At 26.2% G+C, this 25,723-nt stretch overlaps 1 protein-coding gene across 1 annotated transcript in view; it reads left to right on the top strand.

Annotated features, from left to right (window-relative positions):
• Nucleotides 1-235: 235 nt before the first annotated feature.
• The window catches only part of LOC113560814, a 129,473-nt gene continuing 103,985 nt past the window's right edge, over nt 236-25,723 (top strand). The window contains exon 1 of the mRNA XM_026966905.1: nt 236-787. Within this exon, the coding sequence (XP_026822706.1) occupies nt 505-787 (283 nt within the window). The 5' untranslated portion in view covers nt 236-504. The remainder of the gene's footprint in view (nt 788-25,723) is intronic.

Raw genomic sequence — 25,723 nt, 5'->3', positions numbered from 1 at the left:
TACAACAATATAATTATATAATTTGATAGTACAATAATTGTATAACATACAATGATATTATAATATCGTATTGTATGAGTTTAGGGGGTGACCCGATGGGCGCGCGTGCGCTCGCCGGCGACACGACCGTTGACTGGCGGCGGCGGCGGCGGCGAGCGAGCGACTTGTCGCGCGACGAGACTACAACCACCACACACACACACACACACACAGCGTGCCGTCGAACTTTAGTTTTCAGTAGTCTCGTGGCCGTGACGCCGGTGCGGTGTGCGCGCGTGTCTCGTCGTTCCGTTTCGCGAGCGCTCGTCTCGCGTTGTTTTCGACTCGTTTTCCGATTTTTTTTTATTTTCCGTTTTCCAAAATAAAAAAAAACACCACACACGATCATCTCCGATTCCTTTGCCGTCCGCGATAGTGCGCCGATAGTTTTCGCAGGTGTCGGTGACGTCGTCGTCGTCGTCGTCGTCGTCGTCCACACATCGGCCGTGCAGCGCACCACCACCGATGCCGGCGCACGCGGTTCCGGCGGCACCTCAGTCGCTGCCGCTGTTGCTGCCGCCGCCACCGGCCGTCCAATACGCACCACCGGAACCGCGGTTCCGGCGGTGCGTCCGCAAGTTCTTCGCGCACCTGTTCAGCAACTTGGGCCTGTTCGGGCTGGTGGCCGGTTACGTGATCGTCGGCGCGTTCGTGTTCCGCTTTCTGGAGGCCGGCAACGAGCGGCAACAGCGCGACCGCATCGGCCGGCTCAAGAACGACTGCTTGGGCGAGCTCTGGAACATCACAGGTACGTCACAGGCTCACGCCGAGCGTTATGTGTTTTTTTTGTTTTTTTTGCGGTCGTCGTTTCGTCGAGACCTGCAGTTGGACGACGAACGAGAAATTTTGATTTTAAATATTTTTATTTGTACACTCGTTTACTTTCGGGTTTGTTACCCGTTCGCAGTGGTGTACCGGTACAACGGTCATAAATCTAAAAAAAAAAAATAAATAAAATTACCTGACCGGTAAATCATATCGCGTAATGTGTCAGTGAATACTCGTACGTGTCGGGCGGACTCGCGGCCGGCGGCGAACGATTATGATATACTCGTACTGTTTTCCTATAGTACTCGAATCTTACGCAAACACATTTTGGTATATTATTATTATTATTATTATTATAACGCGCGCCGCAAAAATACGTCTCCACCAGGAAAACAGTTATCGATAGCGCAGAGAGTGTAATATTATTGTTATTTTTATCGCGGTGAACGAGGAAGGGCGCGCGGTGAACGTGATGCGCATACGCGTAAATTAAAAACAAACACACGGTTTACGACAAACTACTTACATTTTCCGAATTTCCGTGACCTCCCTAATTTACACGCACGTATGACCCGATGGTAACGTCGCGTTTTTACGCATACAGTATCTATTAAAAATATATGTCGTTGCTTACCGTCCCGAAACGATCGCGGCGGTCCCGGAAATTATAAGAATTTACATCGACGACCACGCGGCGAGAGATGCCTACACCTATAGCAGGTCTCACCTCGAACCGTTAGTAGAAATTTCCCATGTTTTTGCGATTTTACTGAAAAAATTCTACGTACGTACGTATATTACGTACTTTCATAACTACGATTAGGGTACTTCAGGTTAGGTGTTCAGTTTAATTGCTATTTTTATCGCAGTGCCTATGCACGTATATATATAGCATAATCCATATTAATATTATGATTGCAACTACGTCTGTCCGCATTAAATGTAATGTGTATAACTCGAAATCGATTGTTTCATAAAATTTGATATTTTAAGTTCTGTCGTGATAATATATTGTGGTAATCGTTTATTATTTTATAATCGACATCTATGGGTTTTCTATAAAACTTTGTGTTCTATTAAACAGTATTATTTATTGGTTTTCTGTAATCGATTCGTCGAGTTTTCAATAACTGCACGTTAGCTATCACGAGGGTGTATCTTATTAACACTGTCAATTCTGTGCATCGAAATTATTTTTCAATTTCTATCTCTGCAGTGTGCCGAGACGGTAATTTATTTAATATTTGTGATACGAAAACTACTAGAATTAGGTATATATTATTTACTTTGTATGTCCTATAATATATCTACATATGACCGTGTGCACTAAAAGTTTCGTTTAATGTCCGAAAAACAATTATATTCTCATATCTGGCCATTAATTGCAGTAGGTACGTTTTAATAATCACCGACGGCATTTATAAATAATAAAACCTTACGTTTAACAATAATAATAAAATTATACCTATTATTAAACAACCATAACCGTAACACCGGTTATAGGGCTATTTATTTTATATCGTCATTTCGAATTAAAAAAAAAAAAAAAACCACGATTTTCTTCACATATGGGTTTTAATAAAGTCGTATGCGGTATGCGCCGCCGCGACGCTTGTTGTACGCCAACAGAATGCATATCGTCGAAAGTTTAATTGAATGTGTGTATGCAAATCGATGCGGTTTTTTCGCTATACCGCCGGCTAAACGATATAAGGTCCCTTATATGTGCATATATAATACATATAATATGCATATATTTTACAATCGTCTAAGTACATTTCGTCGTTTGACCTGGGCCTCGGAGCGATCTTTTTTTTGTGCGCTTCTATTACCACTAGGTATATTATTATACCAACCTCTACGTCGCAAACCTCCACTCCTCATTCCCGGAAAATACGGCTACCCCATAACCTCGGAACCGGAATATTATAGTAAGAAAATGTTTTCGTCCCATCCGCGAGCGCTAGTTTTCCTAGAACAAACTTTGTACACACATGCCAAACAATTAACCTACTTACGCCCTATACGAATACCTCTAAAAAGTTTCCGCAACAAGGGACGTCGTGTATATTGATACCGGTAAGCACCAATTGTTTTCACGCACTTTTTTTTTACATTTGACAAAAACTTGCTGGAAATTCGTTCGTATAAATGAGTAAACACTTAGTAAATTTTATTGTTAGTATTATTTTTTTTTTTCGGAACTAAACATTTACCTTTTTCCTTCCTCATTTAGAATTTATACTCTAGTAACTAGAGTCTAGTTAACACAGATGTTAATTTAAGTCTCGTATTTTTACAGAGAACCTGAAACTGGAGATGTATAAATAATCCAATGCGCAAATCCAAACTATTAATATTTATTTTATTCAGTTTTTGTTTTTCATGTTTTTTATATTAAAAAGCAACAATAATTTTAGATTCTAAAATAATATATTATTAATTTTACATGGTGTGTGTGTGTTTTTGTCTGTATCCACGATAATTAGTCGAAAAATAGTTTGATTTTCAACTTTAAAGGTGGTATCAGGTACCAAATTAAATATAGTTTATATTTAAAATTACAAACTAAAAGTATAAAAGTATTTTACTGTAGTAAAAATGAATAGAATTTTTGTTTTTTATAGCTAAGGTTTGAAAATATAATATAATATTTTTCATAAGAATCTCATACTGGAACTAAAACATCAACAAAATGTTCCTACACAATTAGTTTTTATAGATATTTAAATAAGTTAAATTTGAATAAAATTACATAATTTAACGATGAATAGTGATGTATACGACGTATATTATATTGTTATGGATTTTGCTATACGCATTGATATATTTATTTATTTTAAGGTATTATCTATTTATACTAAATACATAAGAACCTATTTTTACCGTTTTATGGTATTTACTGAAATAGGTTAATGACTTATACAAGTTGATATTATATTGTATTAATATAATATATTATTATGAGTTATAATAATTAAATACTAATGAATAATGATTTAATAAATTCAATATTTTCGAAAAAATCATATTAATCTACCGTAATACTAAAATAAAAATAAATTACAATAATAGTTAAATCATAAAAACTTATCATGACATAATATCTTTAATGATATATTTTCTATAGAGAATCGTTTTTCGTATACAATGATACCAGTATATCATTGGATTCAAATTAAACACACACATTACAGTAATCCCCATTCGACACCTAATGTATGGCAATGTGGTACCCATGTTGCCAACATTTTTTTTTAAATAATATATTCCATTATTATATTTTAAAAATCATTATAAATAACACATAGTACAATAATATTTTAGTAATACAATTATTAAAATATTATTTTGATCAAAAATAGTTTAACACCTGTAAAGAATAAATAATCAAAAGCACACTATTATAGTAATTGCAGATTCATACAAACAATACTATATTTTAATATAGTTATAACTAAATTATACTTAGTATGTTCTGAACAGGTGTTTTTGAGAAACTTATACGACCAAAAGCTACTTGTGATAATTTCGGCTATGTATATATTGGCTACTATAATGAGTATAATGTATTCAATTATCATTATCGTTCATAAAATAGTTTATGTTTTATAGTAATAATAATAACAATAGTAATTTGGGGAGCTTTTCATATTGAGTATCAATTAAACGTATCTTATACTGTTTTAAATATTGCAGTATATTTTAAAGTAGCCATATATATATATATATATATATGTATATATTTAATCATATTTTTGATACACTCAAAGGTTAGTCAATATAAAAAAAAAAAGTAAAAACCAATTTATTCAATCCAAAAAAAATTATTTATCCAAACTTTAAACTATTTTAAAAGAAATAAAACCTTTGTAAAATTTAAAATTACAAAATATATTGATATTTTCTTTCAAGATTAAATTGTATTTTATCATTATTATATTTGTAGTGTGTACTGTAATGGGCAATGGCATCATGATCATTATTCTTGTATACCTTAAGCGTAATTCAAATGTATATTAGTTGAACCTTTTGTATTTAAATACATATATCCATTCTTCGATCAGTACCATCTATAATATTATACATATATATATATAATTGTCAATAATAACTATTAAAGTCATTGAGTGTATTAATATTATGAACATTGTAAAAGTTGTAAGAAAAAATAATGAATACATTTATATATTAACTTATTTAGTATAATATTATACTTGTAGAGTTGTATGTATTCTATAGTGTAATATGTATAGAAATTATATATGATAATAATATATTTTGTTATAGGTACATATTTTTAAATATTAAGTATCTCTTCTAATAATTGTTAAAAGTTAAAAATCATTTAATTCGATATAAAATTCCGTCGTTTATAGCCTAATAGAATTTTAATTTACAGCATCTTGTAATGACTCTCTCGAAAACACTATTAAATTTAAAACAAATAGTAATTCTGACACTTTATATATTATATTCTATATTTATAAACTAATAATAATTTAAATTAATTAAAACTATTGAAAATAACTTATCAAACTTTCTACTTTTAAACATGAAATATAAATAACTATTTTTTATCATAATCAATTAAAAAATAAATATATAGGTTGTCAACAATATTAAAAGTTTTAAAGACGCCACATTAACACACCAATAACATTTTTTATTTCATTTCATATCTAAGTACATATAATAAGGGTAAGAGTTCAATAAGCAAAATAAACATAATTTGAAGTAAAAAAAAAAAAAAAAAAAAAAATGAAAAACTTCAAAGCAATTAATGGATATTAAAAATTAAATAACTTATTCAGATGCCAGTTGAAAAATTTATATAAAAAATATATGACTGGTACGAAAAGAAGAGTTAGGATAAAATATAGATAATTCGTAAAAGACTGGAGATCATAAAATTGCGTATTTTAAATAATAGTAGAAACATTGAAAGGAACAGCGTTTGAGATAGTAGAGTAAATAAATATTATACTTTAAGATTTTTCGCATTGATATATTTATTTGCATGTTGTGTTGATAGATGTTTTACAAAATAGTTGGATCCATCCTTAAAAGTCGTTAAATGTCATCACATGTGTGGAAAAACACACGAGTGTAAACAGATATTTTGCAGGAATAATAAAACATCTCATAAATACCTTAACATATTCATTAATCATTATATTTATATAATAACAAAATTAAAAATGAATCTAACGGAATATGCATAACTATGGAATTTATGAAATTATATTATTAATATATTATACAACAGTATATTATGCGTTATTGAAATTATAGACAAATTAAAAAAAAATTAAATATTTCCATTTTAAATCAGTGTTCACTACAAAAGTTATATTATAAAAATAAAATATAGAAGTATGTTCAAGATATTCTAACGAGGTGTACATAATTTAAAAAAAATTGAATTTCCATTCATTTATCATTTTTTAACAAAACCCATCAAAAATATGTTAAGTTCGAAGTAAATTTATACCACACTATACTTATTCCACTTATTCCAAAAAAAAGTTTTGTTTATTATTGTTCAACTTTAAGAATATATTTACACGAGTCCCTAGTTATTTGAATCTTAAATTACTTTTACGACGATAATCTGATTCAGTATAGTTTTGATTTTAATCGTTTATTATATTTTTAATTATTTTAGTATCTCTGTTGTTCACACATCAGCAATTATAATGCTTAATGTCAGCAATCCTAATAAAAAAACCACTTTATTTTGAATGAATAACACTTTTAAATACATAAAAATAAATGAGATTATGATTTATGGTAATATTAAACTAATCAGTCCTCTGTTTTTATAATATTTATGTTGTATTCAATTGTAAAGATTTGCTGAGCGGAAATATTCCCCTGGAAATATTCCAAAGGTTTATAATTCCCTTAAAAATTTCAATGTAGTGTGGATATAATAAAAATTAGTTTTTCGTAACCCCTCCCCCCAAAAAAAAAATATAAATGGTATTGTACTAATCAATAGTTGATTATAATTTTTGGAGTTGAATTCAATTTTCACTTTTAAAAATCCATAAAATATATGACTGGATTTTAGTAGTTTATTGGACTTATTTTATTTACGATGTTTATTTAAACTATTGTATGTAGATATTATACATCCCCTTAGGAATTAAGAATTATTAGCATATTTATAGCTCTTAATATCATTATAGATGTCGTTTAATAATATCAATTCACTGTATTATATTGTACGCGTACTGAAAAAAAAAAAATATAAAAATTATGCGATTCGAAACTACACATGATTTGGAAGTGCGTGATTTATAGTATCTACGCATATTTTCTTAAAATTCAGGTGAATATATGATTTTACCGTTCTCGTGGGATTTTTGACTTAACACCATTTTTTAACACTTAGGCGGTAGGTATACTGATGATTTAATCGTAAATCTGATTGTTCAACGTCTAAACTCATCCCGGTGGAATTTCAGTGCAAACTGTTAAAATTATAAACGAGTTTCCGAATACCATAGATATTAGATTCATTTCACTATTTATAAATAGTTTAAATTGTTAAGCTAAAACCATGTTTGATTATGCATTGAGTTTAATTTTGGATATACTATTATAAACTATAACTATACTTATTTAAATAAAACAACAATTAATGTTTAATTATTAATATTAATATTATATTGGATTAACATACATTTATACAATATTCACAATTAAAACTTCTACAATAGTTGTAATTTCTTAGCAGTTTAGTTTAAATAAGTATATATTTTTTTATGTCAGTCATAAATAAAATTTTTAATTAGACAACAATTAAAAAATGGGTTGCCATTTTTGTTCATTTCTCTCTTTCTCTCAAACGTTATTTTGATAATCGCTTATAATCCATTCAACTCAACAGCAGTGGTTTATTTGGAAATACAATTAACCGCATAATGTAATTACTGATGTTTATTGAAATATATTTTTATTCAAACATACAATTTAGAATGAATATTTATTTATTTTTTTATATATATATACATAAGAGAATATACATACGGCAACATATATTTATATATATATACACATAAGAGAATATACATACGGCAACATATATTTATATATATAGTGGTTTCAATCGTTATTGTTTCTTGACTTTTTCTTACAAATCTACCTTAATAAATTTTCGTTTGAAGGCGGAAAGTTTATTTTAATTTAACCATGGAAAATAATTATTGTATTATATAACATTATAAATCAAAAAAGAGATCGTCTTTGAGAAGTCTAAGTGAAGAAATAAAACTTTTATGATGATTTTCTTTTTAATTTTAATTAAATTCATAATAAATTAATTTTTACTGTAGGTATATAAGAATTCAAAATATAATATATTAACAAATCATCATAGAGATTCGGAAGATTCGGAAGTGTAATGTCAAAAATATAAGTTTTTATAACCTGTCCTTTACTACATCATATGTTGAACCTTGATTTGGATAACATCAATAAAACTTCAGAATTTTCAAAATCATTTAACTCATGTAATTTATTTTAGTATTACTAAATATTTTGCTATTTATTATACGCCAATAGTCGTTGTTGTGTTTAAAACAATGTAATAATATATTTTATACAATATGCATGGTCTATGTATATTATTATCTAAGGAACAATCGTTGACAATCAAATGACTTAATTAACATCTGGAAAATGAAAATATTGTAAAATATGAAATTTAGACATTTTTCAGCTGAAAATGCTAATGTGACTGCTTTTGATTTATTGTTAGAACGTTAGGTAGTAAAATTATAAATTATTGTCAGTTATATCTGTGGGTGATGGGTAGAACTCTAGATCCGCAGAAAACGTATTTTTATAATCATTCTCTAGACACTTTTGCTAGCCACGAGTAGTCGATGAAGCCTGAGAAGCTTACAGTGAGTGTTTGGAGGGGACAGGACTTTGGTATGAAAAAGTTTTCTACTCAAACGGTTTTCCCCTGATGGGTTAAGGTGTGGTTCTGTACGATGGGGTTGTAAATAAATATATCACACGTTAAGATCTCGTCTTTGTGTTTAGCGGTAGTTGCTTACATCGTTCGCGGGTGGAGTTTGTTTTTTTTTAGGTACTGGTTAGTTATCGCCCGGTCGGGTGAACATTTCATCACCCACCCATTTGATTTTTTTACATTCCAACAAAACATAATAATATTATAATCGATATAATTTTGCATGTAAAACAAGTCAGTTTAACAGCAAAATATATTTATATACTGTTATATTAAGAAATTACATTACACGTAATGTTATATGTTTATATTATTTCTTAAATCAATGTGCTAGTATTATTCAATATGTGATTTTTGATAAGAAACATCGGCATTACTCACTGGCCAATATTTTCTTGTTCTCCGACACATTTTCTCTGAGAATCATCGAAATCCTATATTAATTGTTGATGAATATTAAATGTGATATATTGATTATACGGGTAGCGAAACGATAACATTTCCACGTACCCAGACTCAGACGGGACAATAATAAAAAAGTAGGTACAGTTTTATGTTTTTTTTTTCTAAATCTACTTGTCAACCATTTCCTTTAAAAAAAAAAAAAAAACTATATAATAGCGCTCCGTGGATATTTGTGTGCACAATGACAAGGCGATGACGTATACAAATGAGTTTCGTTTATATATTTATTTGTTCAGTTTTTTGTTAAATATAATATATAAACTTATTTGTTATCGTTGTGGTTACTGTATTTATGTAACGTATGAAATATATTGGAATTTGTCTGAAGTGTACGTAAATAAGATTTCCCTTTTTTGATCGATTGATCAAATGTCTTAACATAATTATGAGCTTATTGTTACCCAAATCAGTCTTAGATATTTTATCGTTGTTTCTGTCATAAATAATTAAACGTCTTTTTAATAAAATAAGAATTTAAAAAAAAATACATAATAGTTACTCAATGTATATTTTTAAATTAAATTTAATGTTTTGTTAATTGTATTCACTTTTACTTTTAGTTCAATACTAATGATAGTTTTACATTTTTAAAATCGTAAGTCATTGTTAAAAAGTTTATTTATTTAGCCATGATAATTCGTGCTTTAATTTGTGAACGAGAATTTTAATTAAGAATGTCGTACTTTCATATACAGTTGTATATTTTAGTAGAAAACAATTATTTTTTTTTCTCTTGAAAAAACAATATTTAAGTTACGTGATCAGTTTCTTTAAAATTCTATGTATATTATTTGATTGGGTTTATAAAAAACAAAATATTTATTATTACATCATAGGAATGTTTACCAAGTATCGTAATTTAATAAATTTGAGTGAATTACAAAGAAACAGTCTGTTATTTATTTATTTTTGATAATTTATAAGATATTGACATTTTTTAAAGACAAAATCAAATAATTTTACTCAATCAAAGATATGATTAAGTATAATAGTAATAATAGTATGATTTATTTAATATAAATAAGTATTGAATGGAAATTTCTATATACGTTCATTATAATATGTTATAATATGTATTAAATTTGTATTGTATGAATATAAAATTTAAAAAAAGTTTTAACTGATTTATGCTGAATAGTTTAATATTTACAAAATTATATATATACAAGGAATGTTAGAATTTCTTAAATAATCGTATACCTTATGCAACCAGACATCAATAATATTAAATTATTCTATACATATCTAATTCAATATTATATATTATATATATTATATTCTAAACACGCCTGCAACCAATTACACTTTTGTCTCTCGATTCTTGTGATATCAAATGTTGGTAAACCTACCATAATTAATGGATGAAACCGTTAACCTAATTAATATGCACTATTATTATATTGTCCCAGACTTATGTGACCACGAATTCGACTAGGTATGTGTTAATTAATATTAAAGTTTAGTCAAATTTCTAGAAACATTAAAAATGAATTGATCTTATTTAAACATTAATGTTCTCACTATTATGTTTATTACTTGATAAGATCATTATTTTGTATTAATGCGTTTTTTTATCAGGAAAAGTTGTAGTTTTATTTTTCAGTTATTTGGTGTCCGTGAGTTAAAAATAAAATTAACATTTCGTTTTAATTGCCGGGTATGTCCTGCAACGAACGGAAATATTTAAATAAATACAATTTTTGTCTAAGCCAGAACGGTTCATTGTATAGATCCTTTAATAACAATCCTCGTTAATCCTCAATTACAATAACGTGTATCTACTTTTCTTTCCTTTTATAACAATTATTATTATTGTAAAATTATGCATGAAATAAATTTAAAAAATGTATCTTAGTACGCACCAAATGACTCAAAATTATCTTAGTCGAGTGTCTGGGATGGTCTTCTTATATCTATTTTTCATTCAAATTCAATAATTTACAAAGAAAAACAGAATAATGTGTTAAGATTTTTTATGTGGATTATTATGTTAGTAAGGATTTTAATAAAATTAAAGTTGTATACTTTTAACAATTTATTTTCAATTTGCCTTTATATATTTCCGTGGTTTTTTAATTTATAATTGTTATGTAAATGTAATACATTTATTTAAAGTTTTATTTTACATTTCCCTTTTTAACTTGTTTAAAAGTGCGTTGCTTTATGGTATAAATTGACTATATTTTAACTATTTTTTACACTTTTAAAAAAAAGGTGACTTTTTTAAAACAAAGCATTCATTATTAGAAATTATTGCTGTATTTATGGATAACAGTTTTTTTTTACAATAATTAAAGTACAAACTTTTTAGGGTCAACTGTTAAATTTTACAATTCTTTTTTTACTTGTTATTATTTTTATAATTTAGAGAAGAATATTTTTTAGACATTTTAACATGTATGCTTGCTATTTAAATATTTGTGACTGTTTTACACTTGTTTGTATGCAAACATCCCTTTATATAAATAGTGTAAAACAAAACACTTTCGTAGAGTATTGTAAATATTTATTTGTTCATACTCAAGTATAATATTACATAATAAGTAGATTGAAACAATTTTCCATGAATATTGCATACAGTAAAAGTGAAGAACAAGGTTAATATTATTTAAAGTCTGTTTTCCTGAATTATTCATGATAATATTCTATTAATTAATTTACAGACATTACGTAGAATATTATATTAGTATAGGTACTGGTGGTAATCATTTTATTTTATACATGTATTCGAGTATTTTATATCTCTAAAATCAAAACAATTTTCGATTTGGTAAATTTAATTAATATCTGTGTATTTGTAATATATATTATCATGTCTCGATTAATTATACACGATTATTTTATATTGCTCCTAGATGTTAACTAAAAAAAAAATCTATGTACAATAGGTATTTATAATTTACACAACAAAAGCAGACAATAATATTTTAGTTGTAAAGCAACGGGATTCTAATAACAGCATTTCAAAGTCCTTATAAATCTATTACTCGTTATAATTTTTAATTTATAACATTAATTATAGTTTATTATTTTTTTTTAAATGCTCAAAACAAAATATACTATATGAATAATAAGAACCATTAATGCAACATTTTTTAATTAATAATAAATACATATCTCATATATCTTATTCTACTATATTTTTCCGTGAAAAAATCTAAAATTCTTATGTTGTTATGTACTTTATTAAATAGCTAATGTCTTATGTTATTGAAATAAATATTTAGATTATAATTTATTCACATTTTACTTATGTTAAATAATACAATTCTTAGTAAGATTTATTTTCATATAGCACTTAATCGGCAAAAGTGGTATTGTTTCTTTTTTGTTAAATTTACATTGTAATCTTTATATAACTATGCACATAAAAGTAAACAACATTATAGTGATCTCGTAAAAAAAAAAAAAAAACTAAAACAACCATCTTTTCAACTAGGCATAATCTTTCAATAACGGTGAACGAGTTTTGTCTAATTCAGCAAACAAAAGTTGTTCTAACTTATAAAAAACAAAAAAAAAAAAAATACTACAGACAATTATGCTTGCACATTTGTCTTCTCGCACAGTAGGTACTACTATATATTATGTAGGTACAACACATCATTTTGAAAGTTTCATTATTTTTCTCGTCGTTTTTAAGCTACATCACCGCTATAAAATATTCCAGGGTTTCGTCGTGGTCGTGCGTTTTAATTTGTATTCGTGTAATTTGTACACTACACGCGTATAATATTATGTGAGCGCACAATCAGTATTTTATGTACCGTTTAATCGGAATATTTGTTATTTAAAAACGGTGGAACGGAAACCACACAAATCACCGAGTTTTGCGTTTGCCTGCCTAGGCATATATAATATACATATAATATAATATGTACGTACATAGTTTAGAGTACTGATTGGAGGTAACGGTTCAGTGAATTAAATTTCTAAACGTATTATTTTAAATATCATAATTTTGTTAGGTACTTAAATAAACAGTCTCTACCAGTTTGTCGGGAAAATGGTTAGGAATTTTGTGGCAAAAATACTCTTAATTTTGTTCCGATGGTCACGTAAATGTTGTTCAGATGTCGACCTATTACATTAGCATTCCACATTCTACATTCACTCGAAATTCGGAAACCAATAATGACTGGTACAACGATATGTAAGTATGAAATGAAAAAAATAATGAATAATATATAGGAGATTTTATTTTTCACAAAGTAGTCATTTATTGGAAAAATAAATTGCATGTGAAAGAATTTTTACATTCATTTTAACGTTACTATTTGATACCTTTTTTTATTTCATAGCTGAAAGCACAGTATTTTTATGAGGATATTTTGACAAGAAAGTTGAATTTAAAATTATTGGTTAATCAGTCGATGATATTTATTATTTTAAGTTCCAAAATTTTTAAAAATATTCATATTTATGATAAAATAACTGTAAGATACAAAATCACCATACAATGTGAATTAACCTAAAATGACTAATTTGGTACAAATTACATATATTTTTTTGCTCATCAAATCAATGGATTATATATCCAACGTCTTAACCAACTCAATATGCGTATTATATTTTAAATTTCCGAATGGATATTTCGAATCATTTCAAAAATTAAATTTTTTTTTTAAACGAAAACTAAAAATCTAAATATTCCTCAATGAATCCACAAAACTTTTTGAATTTTAATATAATAACTATCCATGATTTAATAGAACGACGTAGAGGTTGACGGTTGTAGATACTACCTGATATTTTATCATATTTTTATCAGGTATTTAACAAACAATTTCAGAAATTTCCTGCTAACATCATATTAACTAATGCTAACTATGCCAATAATAATAATAATAATATGTATGCAGTGGTGTAACAGCGTTGGTAGAAATAACGCATAATGTGCTGCGTATGATACGCACCGTCTGGACCAAAACTAATTACATGACAAAGCAGAGCGGTGGCGACCGCCGCCGTCACGGACGCCGTTTGAAATTAATCAGGTTAAATGTGTCTCCTCGTAATTAGGGTAGCGGGTAGATAATATGCAGTACCTACATTTCTTTTGGGCATGCCATTAGCGGTTATGCCAAAGGGCCTTTAAATTGGGATTTAGGACGGCACTACATTGCGCATGGGATTCGATTAATCCGCGAGTATATTGAGTATAGGTATGTAACATATTTCTGGGTAAAAAAGACGATGCAAATAAACACTGGAAAAATCACCAAAAGAGTCTCGGAAAAAATCAAATGAAAAAAAAAATAAATATTAAAAAGCAAACGAAAAAAATTGCTCTGACGAGTGACATATTATTTTAGCATTATATAATATATTTTAAAAATAATACAATATTTGATCGTATTAAACTCGTTTAACCACACTAGTAAACGTGTATATTTTAAGTAAGTATATATTTTCTTACTATATATTTTCTATACTTATGAGTGCATAATCTTAAATGCTTAGGTATTGATTTTATTTATTTTCTACTGTAAGTATTTGTATTACAAAAAAAGTGTTTCAGAACACCTTTAGAAAATAATACTTATATATTGTAGAAACGAAAAATCTTAAACTTAAATATTATAATAATGTGCTTTGAGCCATTTAAGGATAAAAAATATTTTAAAAAATAATTCAAAGTCATATTTTTAGTTATGCACTCATGGTGTACTTCAAGTATACTTTTGAACAAGCTTTAAGTAGTATTTGTCTCTGGTAGATTTGTGTTTTTTTTTTTTTGACAGTCTATCGAACACCATAAAATCATTTTTTTTTTTTACTAATATCTTTATTTACCAGACATCTTATGAAACGAAAAAATGTTATTTGATACGTCCTACCTATACAAATACATTATTTTTTGCGTTTTTATTATTTATTTTTGACAGAAATCGGTTTTTAATGGTATTTATTTATTTTGTAAGTTAATGTATAATTATTTTCAGATATTTTGTTTTGCATTCTCCGTGTGATATCAGCTATGATTGTCATGACTTATAGACATCTAACCATTTAAATATTTTAACATACTATAAAAGAAACTTAAACACTATCCATTGAATACTGTTGGCCAATATACTTACATACCTGTATCACACTGTACGTAATATATATATTTTTATATACATATATATTTATTGCACTAACGATTTAAAGACGGTAAGATCGTGACTACCAGATAAAAGAAACTAATAGAAATTATTGCTGTGCAGATGTTCTTTTAAGCGTAACGTGTAGGACTTACAACTGGCGTGGGTATACAAGGAGATTCACACAGCAGAATATATGTTTTTTTTTGAAAATGTTGATACATAAATTAATATTCGAACGATTAATTTCTGAGTTATTACACTTTATGTATTAAAGTTAATAGCCCCTAGCTAATAATGGTTTTACATAAAATATAAAATTTATGGACGTAATATTTAGTCTGGTACTTATTATACCCAGATAGTTTTTATAAAACATAAAATTTTTAATAGATTCATATTAATTTTTACAATTTTCAAAATACCATAGACCTATATTATCTAAATCTATTAACATGAAGTATTATCCATAAAATCTACATTTTTATAACTTAGAAATTACTCTTCCAAACAAATTTTGATTTAAATATATCAATATTTTTCAAAAAAATCATCTGCTAACTATTTATTATATAAACGAGGTTACATTGGACACAAAAAAGTATTTATCGTCACAGAACACTTCTTTGATGGCTTACGAATTCGAAGTATTTAAAATTGTATTATTCGTTAATGTGCAATGAAGCCACGCCCAATCGTATAATTGATCACTAGTTAATATATTATATTAATTTTATTTTGAATAGAGTATATACAATTATCAAACAATTTCCATATTCTGTGTACATAGTAAAAGTAGCAAAAGAGTCGCTATCCAATATATGAATTTATCACTATTTTATTTATTAAAATTTATAGTGTTAACCTTTGGATACATATGTCATATACAACGCCAGACTTCAGCTGATTTTAAAATTACACACAAAAATAAAAATTAACGTCATCTGTATTGAATCATATTTTTTCGTTGTATTTTTAAGAAATCTCTCATATAATAAATTATACACGTAAATACAAGATGAACGGAGATTACTATGATACTACTATGTTCTATGTATAATAACAAAAAATATTCATATTTTAAGTTTTATAAATAAGCACTTTATTATAATACGTAGAATTTTTTTATAATTTACCTATAAATATTTTATAATAACTCTCAGTTGAATCTCGAGACAAAATAAACACTATTTATCACTCTTTGCAGTTCTAAAACTATCCCTAACAAACAGTATATTCACTATTAAAGTACAACTGTCTGCATTGGAATAGGTTATTAAATTTTATTCAAGCCTAAGGCATCCTGAGGGATTTAACATCAGCACGTGGTGTGAATAAGTTCGCATATCATCGTGTACTGTATAGTGTTTACGTAGGTACCCACATGAAACCTACCTATATTATGTTGGATTCACCGTCACAAAATTGAATATATTTTTACCTTTGTCTGACTTAACTGACTTTTGGTTTAAAATTCGAAATGTACCATCTTTAAAAACATTATGAATTTTAAAAGCAGACGTGTAAAATATAATTTGTTTATTAATTATAACTTATTATTTTAACAAAGTATTAATAGTATGGTATTGCAAAAGTTGTTTTACAAAAAAACTCTAGAAAATTTAAAACACAATAGATTTAAGTAATTTTCTATAATATATTACAGTAAATTACTTACTAATGTTATTACATTTTGAGGAAAAAAATATTAATAATGGTCCTTATTACAGTGTCCACGAAAGTGATGCAAAAACAAATAGTACATTTTTCTTAAATGGTTTATGCGTCGAATGAGTAATATGGGTACAGGCATTATGTGTATGACAAAAGTATAATAACTTTCAATTTATCAAAGTACTAAAACTTTGTCTTAAATATATTACAGCCCAATTCTCTTCTCCACAAGAAAAAAAAATTTCATTAAAAAATGTGATGGTTTCATGAAAACAAAACAACTTTTGTTATTATTATTATGAAAGCTTATAATTATTGAATTATAAATTAATATTATTATGCTAATATGTGTGAAAACTCATGTAGGTATTAACTTATTGTACTCCATTTAATTTTCACTGATTTTTAAATCGCTCGATTGATGTACCCGTATTATGCTAACTTAAAGTAATACTGAACCTTTTTTTTTTATTGAATTTATGTAGGTGTCTATTTTGAAATTGAAACAATGGACATTTTTAATATCATAATTTTAGTACAGAATATAGGTACTTAGAAGGTAAAAAAATGTTCGTTTTTTCCGAAATGGTTGTTTGTAGATTAAAATATACTATATATATATATATATATATATATATATATATGATGGCAATAGTTTGTATTATATAATTTAATAATAACATGAAATATTATAAACATTAATCTGTGTTTTATGAAAAAATGAAAAATATGATCCGATTTTTTTTTTTATGTGTAAATATTGTACTAGATAAATAAATGATTATCTACAAATCAATTATACTTTAACAGCATTATTTATGTGTCATTTAAAGACGAAAAAACATGAATATTTAAAAAAAAATGTAAGAGTGGCTTAGATCAAATACACTAACGAGTACACTATACAATTCACAGAGTAAAATGTACACTAAACATGGTGTCACGAAATATATATGCTTGCCTTTCTTTTTTTTTCCAATAATTATGTTGTTAATTATATTTATTTGATACATTTTTTTAAATTTTATGAATATACTCAGAGAACATATATTTAAGCACTTGAGATTGTTCGTGTTACTTAAAGAGTGATATCATGCATAATTATTTATCAAAATAGTTTTCTAAAAATGTTGACGTATGAAATCTAAATTCCAACGAATAGTTTTTAAGTTATTTAACTTTGGGTACTAAGAATAAAAGATCTATGATAATATGTTTGGGAGATATAGGAACTATGATATTTAATAAATAATAGTCTCTTAAGAGGAATGCTATACCCTCATGTGATGTCTTTTTCTTACAGACGTATAACATACCAAATTTTTTTTCAGTAGAATCGATGTTGTGTTTTTATTTTTAGTTTTAAAACTAATTTATCTATTATAGAACTTGAAAGTAAAAATATTATCTATTATTTTTATATGTTAGTATTAAATAATATACACATTACATGCGCTTAAAAATCAAAATATCGTAAAAACCTATATGGGTTAACAAAGCATTTTTTTAAGTTTTATAATAGGTCAATTTGCTCTAGAATTAAAAATAACAATATAACATCAGTTCTATTGAAAGTAAATTGTCTATGCTTTACGTTTGTGAGAAGGAGACAACATATTATGAGGGTGTAGCAAAATCTAATCTCTTAATATTAACAATTTATAAAAATCGTTCAGGTGTAATAAATACTAGATCGGATATTAATTAGTTTACAATAAAAATGGGGGGAATTCTTAAAAAAAAAAACTGTAGGTAAGCATGTTTGATGAATCACCTTTTATGTTTTAATAAAAATCATCACGTATAATAATGTTATGTTATACATAATACGTGTTCGTTGTTTGGTAATTTTTTGGAATAACGCAAACAAACTGTTCACCATAATCTATACTTAACATCATACAACACAATGCTATTATACGCTATAACTATAACAGACCTTGTTGCACTTATATTCACATTGTGGTTTTAATGTTCATGTACACCGCAATGACTATATTATTATACCATAACTTCAAGATTGCACCGTATACCATTACCCGTGGGCTGCAATATCACAGGAATTGTGTTTAACTTTGCTGAAATATAGCAATATAAATAATTAACCCGGGAAACTCGGTGGGATACATTTAATTTAGTAAGCTTTATTTGTAGAATACTCCCGTCAAACAATAATTATTTATCATACAGATTTAGGAAAATACATACGCGATGTTTTGTTAAAAACTATTTGTCATTAAATTTATCATTTTTTTTTTTTTTTTCATTTAATAATAAATAAAAAAGGTTTTGATTCATCCTGTTTTTAACTTATACATTTTATAATTATATATGGTTTAAATGGTACATTTTGTAATATTTTAACTGAAATTAAAACTCACATTAAAATAATTTATTATCCACTTAAAATATTGATAGAATGTACATTTTATTGTGATGTTCGTCCTATATTTGTTTTAAACTAAGATTTAAAACATTATTTTAGATAATTAAAAAACATTTTAAATATCACTATATCATAGGCTTTAATTTATTCTTTTTATTTTAAAAGGACATGACATTGCAAATTTAACATAGTTTGTCAAAAAAATTGTTTCACAGAATCTTCGAAATTAGACAAGTGTACTATTGGAAATACGCCAAAATCTGCAATGGATAACGTTCGTCGATTTACGGTCATATGTTTTTTATTTCTTTTGGAAACTATTCATTTATATATTTTTAGTTCGAATATTGGATCACGAAATATAACTGATTTTCATTTTTCATTTATTTTGATAAAATATTAGTTTCGTTAAACGCTAATATTATAAATACTTAAAGAATTTTCTATGGTATTTACAAAGTTGGTTTATAATTTATTGTTAGTCTACAATAATACGAATAATTACAATACGTTTATAATTTAAATTTAAATCTTATATCTATAAACAAGTATTTATGAATATATAATATATTAATCTATAGTAATGTATAATTGTATTATTGTATAAATAGATTTTAAAAAATTGAATAAGGCACAAGGACCACTTATTATTGGACACTCTCTATTTACAGCACAGCATTAATATTAAAAGATAAATCATAGTGGATGTTTGAAAAAAATAATTTCCATTTACTGTATAATATAGTGTTTATATGGCTATTTTTTTTTAAACAAAAATTGTTACCCGTGAAAATAATTTATTATTAAAGTTTTTGAAGTGTTTAGCATTTATAGATCATGAAAATTAATAAATGAGTCTTAATACCTAAAGCCACAAATCTAATTAAAATAAGTATCAAAATATAATATTGTCACATATTTATATTATTTATAATATTGGTGGTTCAAATGATGCACCCATTTCATCCTATCTTCCTTAAGTAAACTACCAAGTTTCTCAATATTCCACTTGTTCCATTAATAATTATGTAGTTTCCAGATGTGCCACAAATTATTGTCAAAATCATCTGCTTAACCATTTAATGTTTCTGGCTAATACGTAATGAGTTCTCAAACTAGCTATCTAAATAATTCTATGATATTTATACTGAAAACAAATTTATTTGCATCATAACATATTTAATATAATATATATAATGATATATATTATGAATAAATTAAAAGGCACTTATAATTTTTTAATTATTTTAGTAAGCTCATTATAAAACACAAGTTGTTGGTAATATTCCTTTAGCTTAATTTAAATTAAATGTATTGTTTTTAACATTTGAATGTGAATATAGACATTTTTATTAATAAAAATATCGTAAAATAATAATACATTATATTTAAAACTTGATAACGCATCAGATTTAATTACATTAATTCAAAATATTTTTAATTTTTACAATTTCATAGATTTCCATTATGAATTAAACAATTATTAATATTATAGATTTGGATTTTAAGAATATTACTTCTAAATAGCTACTTGTGTATTTTCATTTTTGACACATTTAAATTTTTTTATAGATATAAGATTTTACAAGTTATAAAATTATATTAAATAATAGGTACTCGAAAATGTTTCTGTGTATTTTGCGTAAAAGATTTTAAAATGGATTATATCAATATGATTTTCCGATTTAAAAAAAATAAACTACATTATTTTTATACATATTTTAAGTTTTTTTCCTTTAGATTTAACGAAATACTTTATCTATCTACTTTATATAAATAAAAAACAAGAAAAAGTTATCAAACTTAATGCTTATCAATAAAGTATAATACGTAGAAAATATATTATGTAAGTATATTTTGTTCATTTTGAATGATAGTCCTTTTTGGAAAGGGTCAATAAAAATTTAGAACTAAAAAAAAATACATTATATACGACATCTGGCTGAAATATTCAATCCATCTTGTATGTATATTTATGAATCCATCTTATATGAAAGAGTTATATTTATTTTGAACGTAAAATTATAGATACATATTATATTTTATTACATTATCCGATCATTTTTTTGCTTAACGTATACATAATATATTATTGTTGATAATGTGTTTAATCAGCTGAAATGCTTGTGAATGTTTATTTTGGTTTTTAAAATTTTAAATCAAATGCATATAATTTTACTATCGAGTCTTTTAAGTCAATTACATATTTCTTTTTGTTACAAAACTAAATAATTTGATTACAATATACTGCCATGTTACATAAAACATCTATCTTGTTATTTTAATTGAAAAAAATTAACTTGTTTTATGTTGATAAAATTCAAGTGAATAGCTTTGATTAAACCTTCATTATTTCAATAACTTTTTAAAAATATAATTAAATATTCATACAAATCTATTTCTAATGATTTTATAAATAAAAGTATAGTTAGTGTTTTTTATAGTGATTTGTCGTATATTATCCAATAGTTTCGATACAAATAGATGTATACAAATTATATATATAGTAATAATTACAAAAGACAAATATATTTCATACAGTTATTATGACAATAAAGTTTTCTTTGCAAGTGATTTACCATCTAAGGTGATTCTTTCATATGATATTGTACAGGTCTCTTGTATTAATTTAGAATAATTAACACTAATGTATACAATTATATATTTAATTGATAATTTAACAGGAATAATTATTTATAACTTATTAGTAAATACATATCTTAATATATATTATAGCAAACTACTTTCAAGTTAAAATAATATTTCGTTGGTTCAATACTAAATTATTGTATTTAAATCACTTGACAGCAATACATAATAATATAGACATAAGCAACTCTTTGTTCCGCAATCGCAATTTATTTTGAAACTTATTTTTTTATGAAATTGTGACTTAATCCTATTTGAGTTCGTTTGAGCTTAGTCCAAAAATAATAAATAACACAATCAGCAAAATAATACGTTGCCAGTTTCTCAGAACCTCCACAACGTTTTGTACATGTTTAATGTTTATATCTTGATTTTTCTATGACAAAATAATAATATGTCTTTCACTATTTCCGTCATAATAAATATGACTTTATTTCATAAAAATGCCCGTTCATGTTAAATGGCTGTGATTATTAGGATTCAGTGGAATAATCTTTCTTTCAAAAAACATTCTAAAATTAAAAAGAAATGTCCGATTTAGAATATTATTTTCATTTATTAGTTATTAGTTTATTAATATTTTTTTTTATTTAGCATATTTTATATAATATTATACAAATAATACAATTATTGTATGAGTGTATATTATATAATATATTTGATAAGTTTGTAAATATATGCAAGTATACTATTATTTGTATGATATGTTAAAATATAAAGGGCAAACGTCTACTTTATGACCGTAATTTTTTATAAAATAATAATTTACGTTTTATCATATGTACTTATTTATAATTATTATTTATTTATTAATTTAAGTACCAAACAATTAATATTACAAACATTAACAATAATATGATACAAATACTTTTAATGAACAAAATTGTATTCACATAATAAATAAAAGTAAAGTTAAATAATTCAATTTTCGTTTCTTTAGCTAATTGAAGACACTAATGTATAGTTTGTGCTTTGTCTAAATACATTAAACAATATGAGGTAAGTAAACCTAAAATACAATGCAAAATATTAAAATTAAGAATACTTAATTTTTGAGTAACATAATTAGTTAAGTCTTACATATCCTAAACACATTATAGAAGATTTACTTATTATATGTTATAAGTATTTGATTAAAAAAAAAAGAAGCGGAATTTAGTACTACACCAAAATCACTGATATCCATGAACACGTATTAATGAAAATGTGTTAATACGAAAAGACTGAAGTAGAATCCGAGACTTATAAAATATTATTACTTCATATCTTTTAATATACAAGCGTACTTTGTTAATTATAAACCAATTAGGAAAATAAATACTAAATGTACGAAATTAGTTGGTACTTAATTGAAAATTGTATATTCTATAGAGGAAATTAGTAGGTACTTTAATGAAAATTGTATATTCTACAGAGTTTGGTTTATTTTTTCTAACTATAATTTTTTTAAACTAAAAAGGCACTAATTTCTATAGTAATAATTATTTAACAATTTTACAAGGATAAATTAAATTAAAATGTTGGGCTTAAGAAGATTTTATTAACGATTACTTATGTTTAATGTACAGCAGATACAACAACTCTGTTATTTATATATATATATATATATATATATATATGCATAAAAAAACTACTGATAATTTCAATAATGGAAAATTCTTTTATGTTTATTTTTTCTTAACATCCCATGTCAATATAACTTGTATCAAGGCTAATCGTGTGCCATGTTGTCATCACTATCTGTAGTTGTGTAGATAGTGCTTTTTTCTGGATGAATCGAGTTTTTACGAAATATGTTGGCAATCTATTTCTTTAAATAAATATATTTTTTTGCCAGTTTTTAATGTTATTTTCTCAGACTTGTTGCATATTATGTTGCCGGCGAAAAAAAACGCCTAGTGTTTTACTCAAAAATACGGGATATTTATGCGGGCACTTGTGTCAGCATTGCGAAAAGTAAAATCAATCAAACGGCACTGAGGCCTGGCTTCTGGTTCGGTAGGCACTAAGACAAAGGTAGGAACTCCAGGAACGGTGAAATGGATACTTTATTGACTTAAAGACGGGTCAACTGGGTTTGACTTTGTAACTCCTAATAATGAACTATATAGGCACTGCTGGCTACCGTTGCTGTCATCGGATCAGCACTCGCAGTGGGGTGAAAGTTAAATACGACGATAAAATTAAACTTATAAGTAAGTATAAGCGGTATTACGTATACGATCGAGTCTGACATTGATTTAACGTTTATCACTGCACAACAGGTACGTATCGTGTGTGTATTATAATGTATTGGTATATTTCGATTTGGGTCTTCGCCTCTTCGGCATTAATAATTTGCATTATATAAATGACACTGTGTGTTCGCTACTGTGGTAGTGTGGTTTATTAAACTTCACGCACAGCCCATTAACAATGCATCGTAAAAGCCAATTATAGCTGAATCATATAAATATTAAATTATGTATAACGCAATACATTTATTAACGTAAATAAAGACGAGTATTGAGTATACTGTTAATATTATTTATTCCAACAATAACATTACAACGAAATATTTTATGCTGTTCGTTACTTAAACATGACATTTTGGTCAATTAGAGGTAAAGTGAATTTTTCTATTGATACAACGAAATCCTAAAAACTCAACATAGTAGTTGTTGACAGTTTAGTGTACATTACTTATGTGGCTGTTTGTCGTTTAATGGAGAACGGTCGATGCTTATATTATATAGTGTTCAATGTGCAATAAACGCCAATGGCCACTCATCACCGCCGCCTGTCGAACGCAAGCCAAATGGACACTGCCATTGGTTGGGTTGGTTGATTGATTGCAGTAAATAACTTTTATGCATTTTGCACACTTGTTGACTTGGCAAGTAGTCAAAACCTGATTATGTCACCCAAAATGGTATTTTATATACTCTCTATATATATGGGGTGATTTATCAATTTTGATCAGCCTTTTTTCCTGTGATTTTTCAAAATTTAATTTTTGAAATTTTTAAATATACTTTATCACAATATTTTTGTTTATAAGAGATTTTCCTTATCATTTAAGAAAAATCTTGTAATGATTAACACTTTTGTTTTTAAAACAAGAATCACCCTTTTTACTTTAATTTTTCTGAAAACTATAATACATCTAAATCAGAATTCAAACGAGAAGTTCCGATTACTTAAACTTTATTTATTAATGAAAGTAGTTAATGATACTTACCATGGCAATCTATCAAATATCAAAATCTAATATTAATAGTTATTTAGTCACAATCTTATTAGTAATTTTTCAAACAATTATTAGTTAATACTAATTTTAAAATATGCATATAGATTAATATAACTTTCTACTATAATTTATAAATAAATTAAAAAAGAAACAATATTTACCATTCATGTCATATCGAATCTCTTATTTAATTTGCTTGTAAACATAACATAACTTAATATTATATTTTATGTTATGTGTATAAATATATAAGCATAGCTATTATTCTTGGTAGTAAGCAAAAATTGAATCAGAAACTACTCGTTTCAATTTTGATTTAGTTACATGAACATTCAAAAAAAAATTATCTGTCAAATTATTTAATTTTAAAAAGAGTGGCTTTCATTAAAAAAAAACTATTTGTTACTTTAAAATAATTCAAATGGTACAAAAAATCT

Source organism: Rhopalosiphum maidis, chromosome 1 (genome assembly GCF_003676215.2).
Source record: "Rhopalosiphum maidis isolate BTI-1 chromosome 1, ASM367621v3, whole genome shotgun sequence".
NCBI classification, from domain to species: domain Eukaryota; kingdom Metazoa; phylum Arthropoda; class Insecta; order Hemiptera; family Aphididae; genus Rhopalosiphum; species Rhopalosiphum maidis.
The sequence above is the reverse complement of the archived record's forward strand: the minus strand, read 5'-3'. Positions and strand labels throughout refer to the sequence as shown.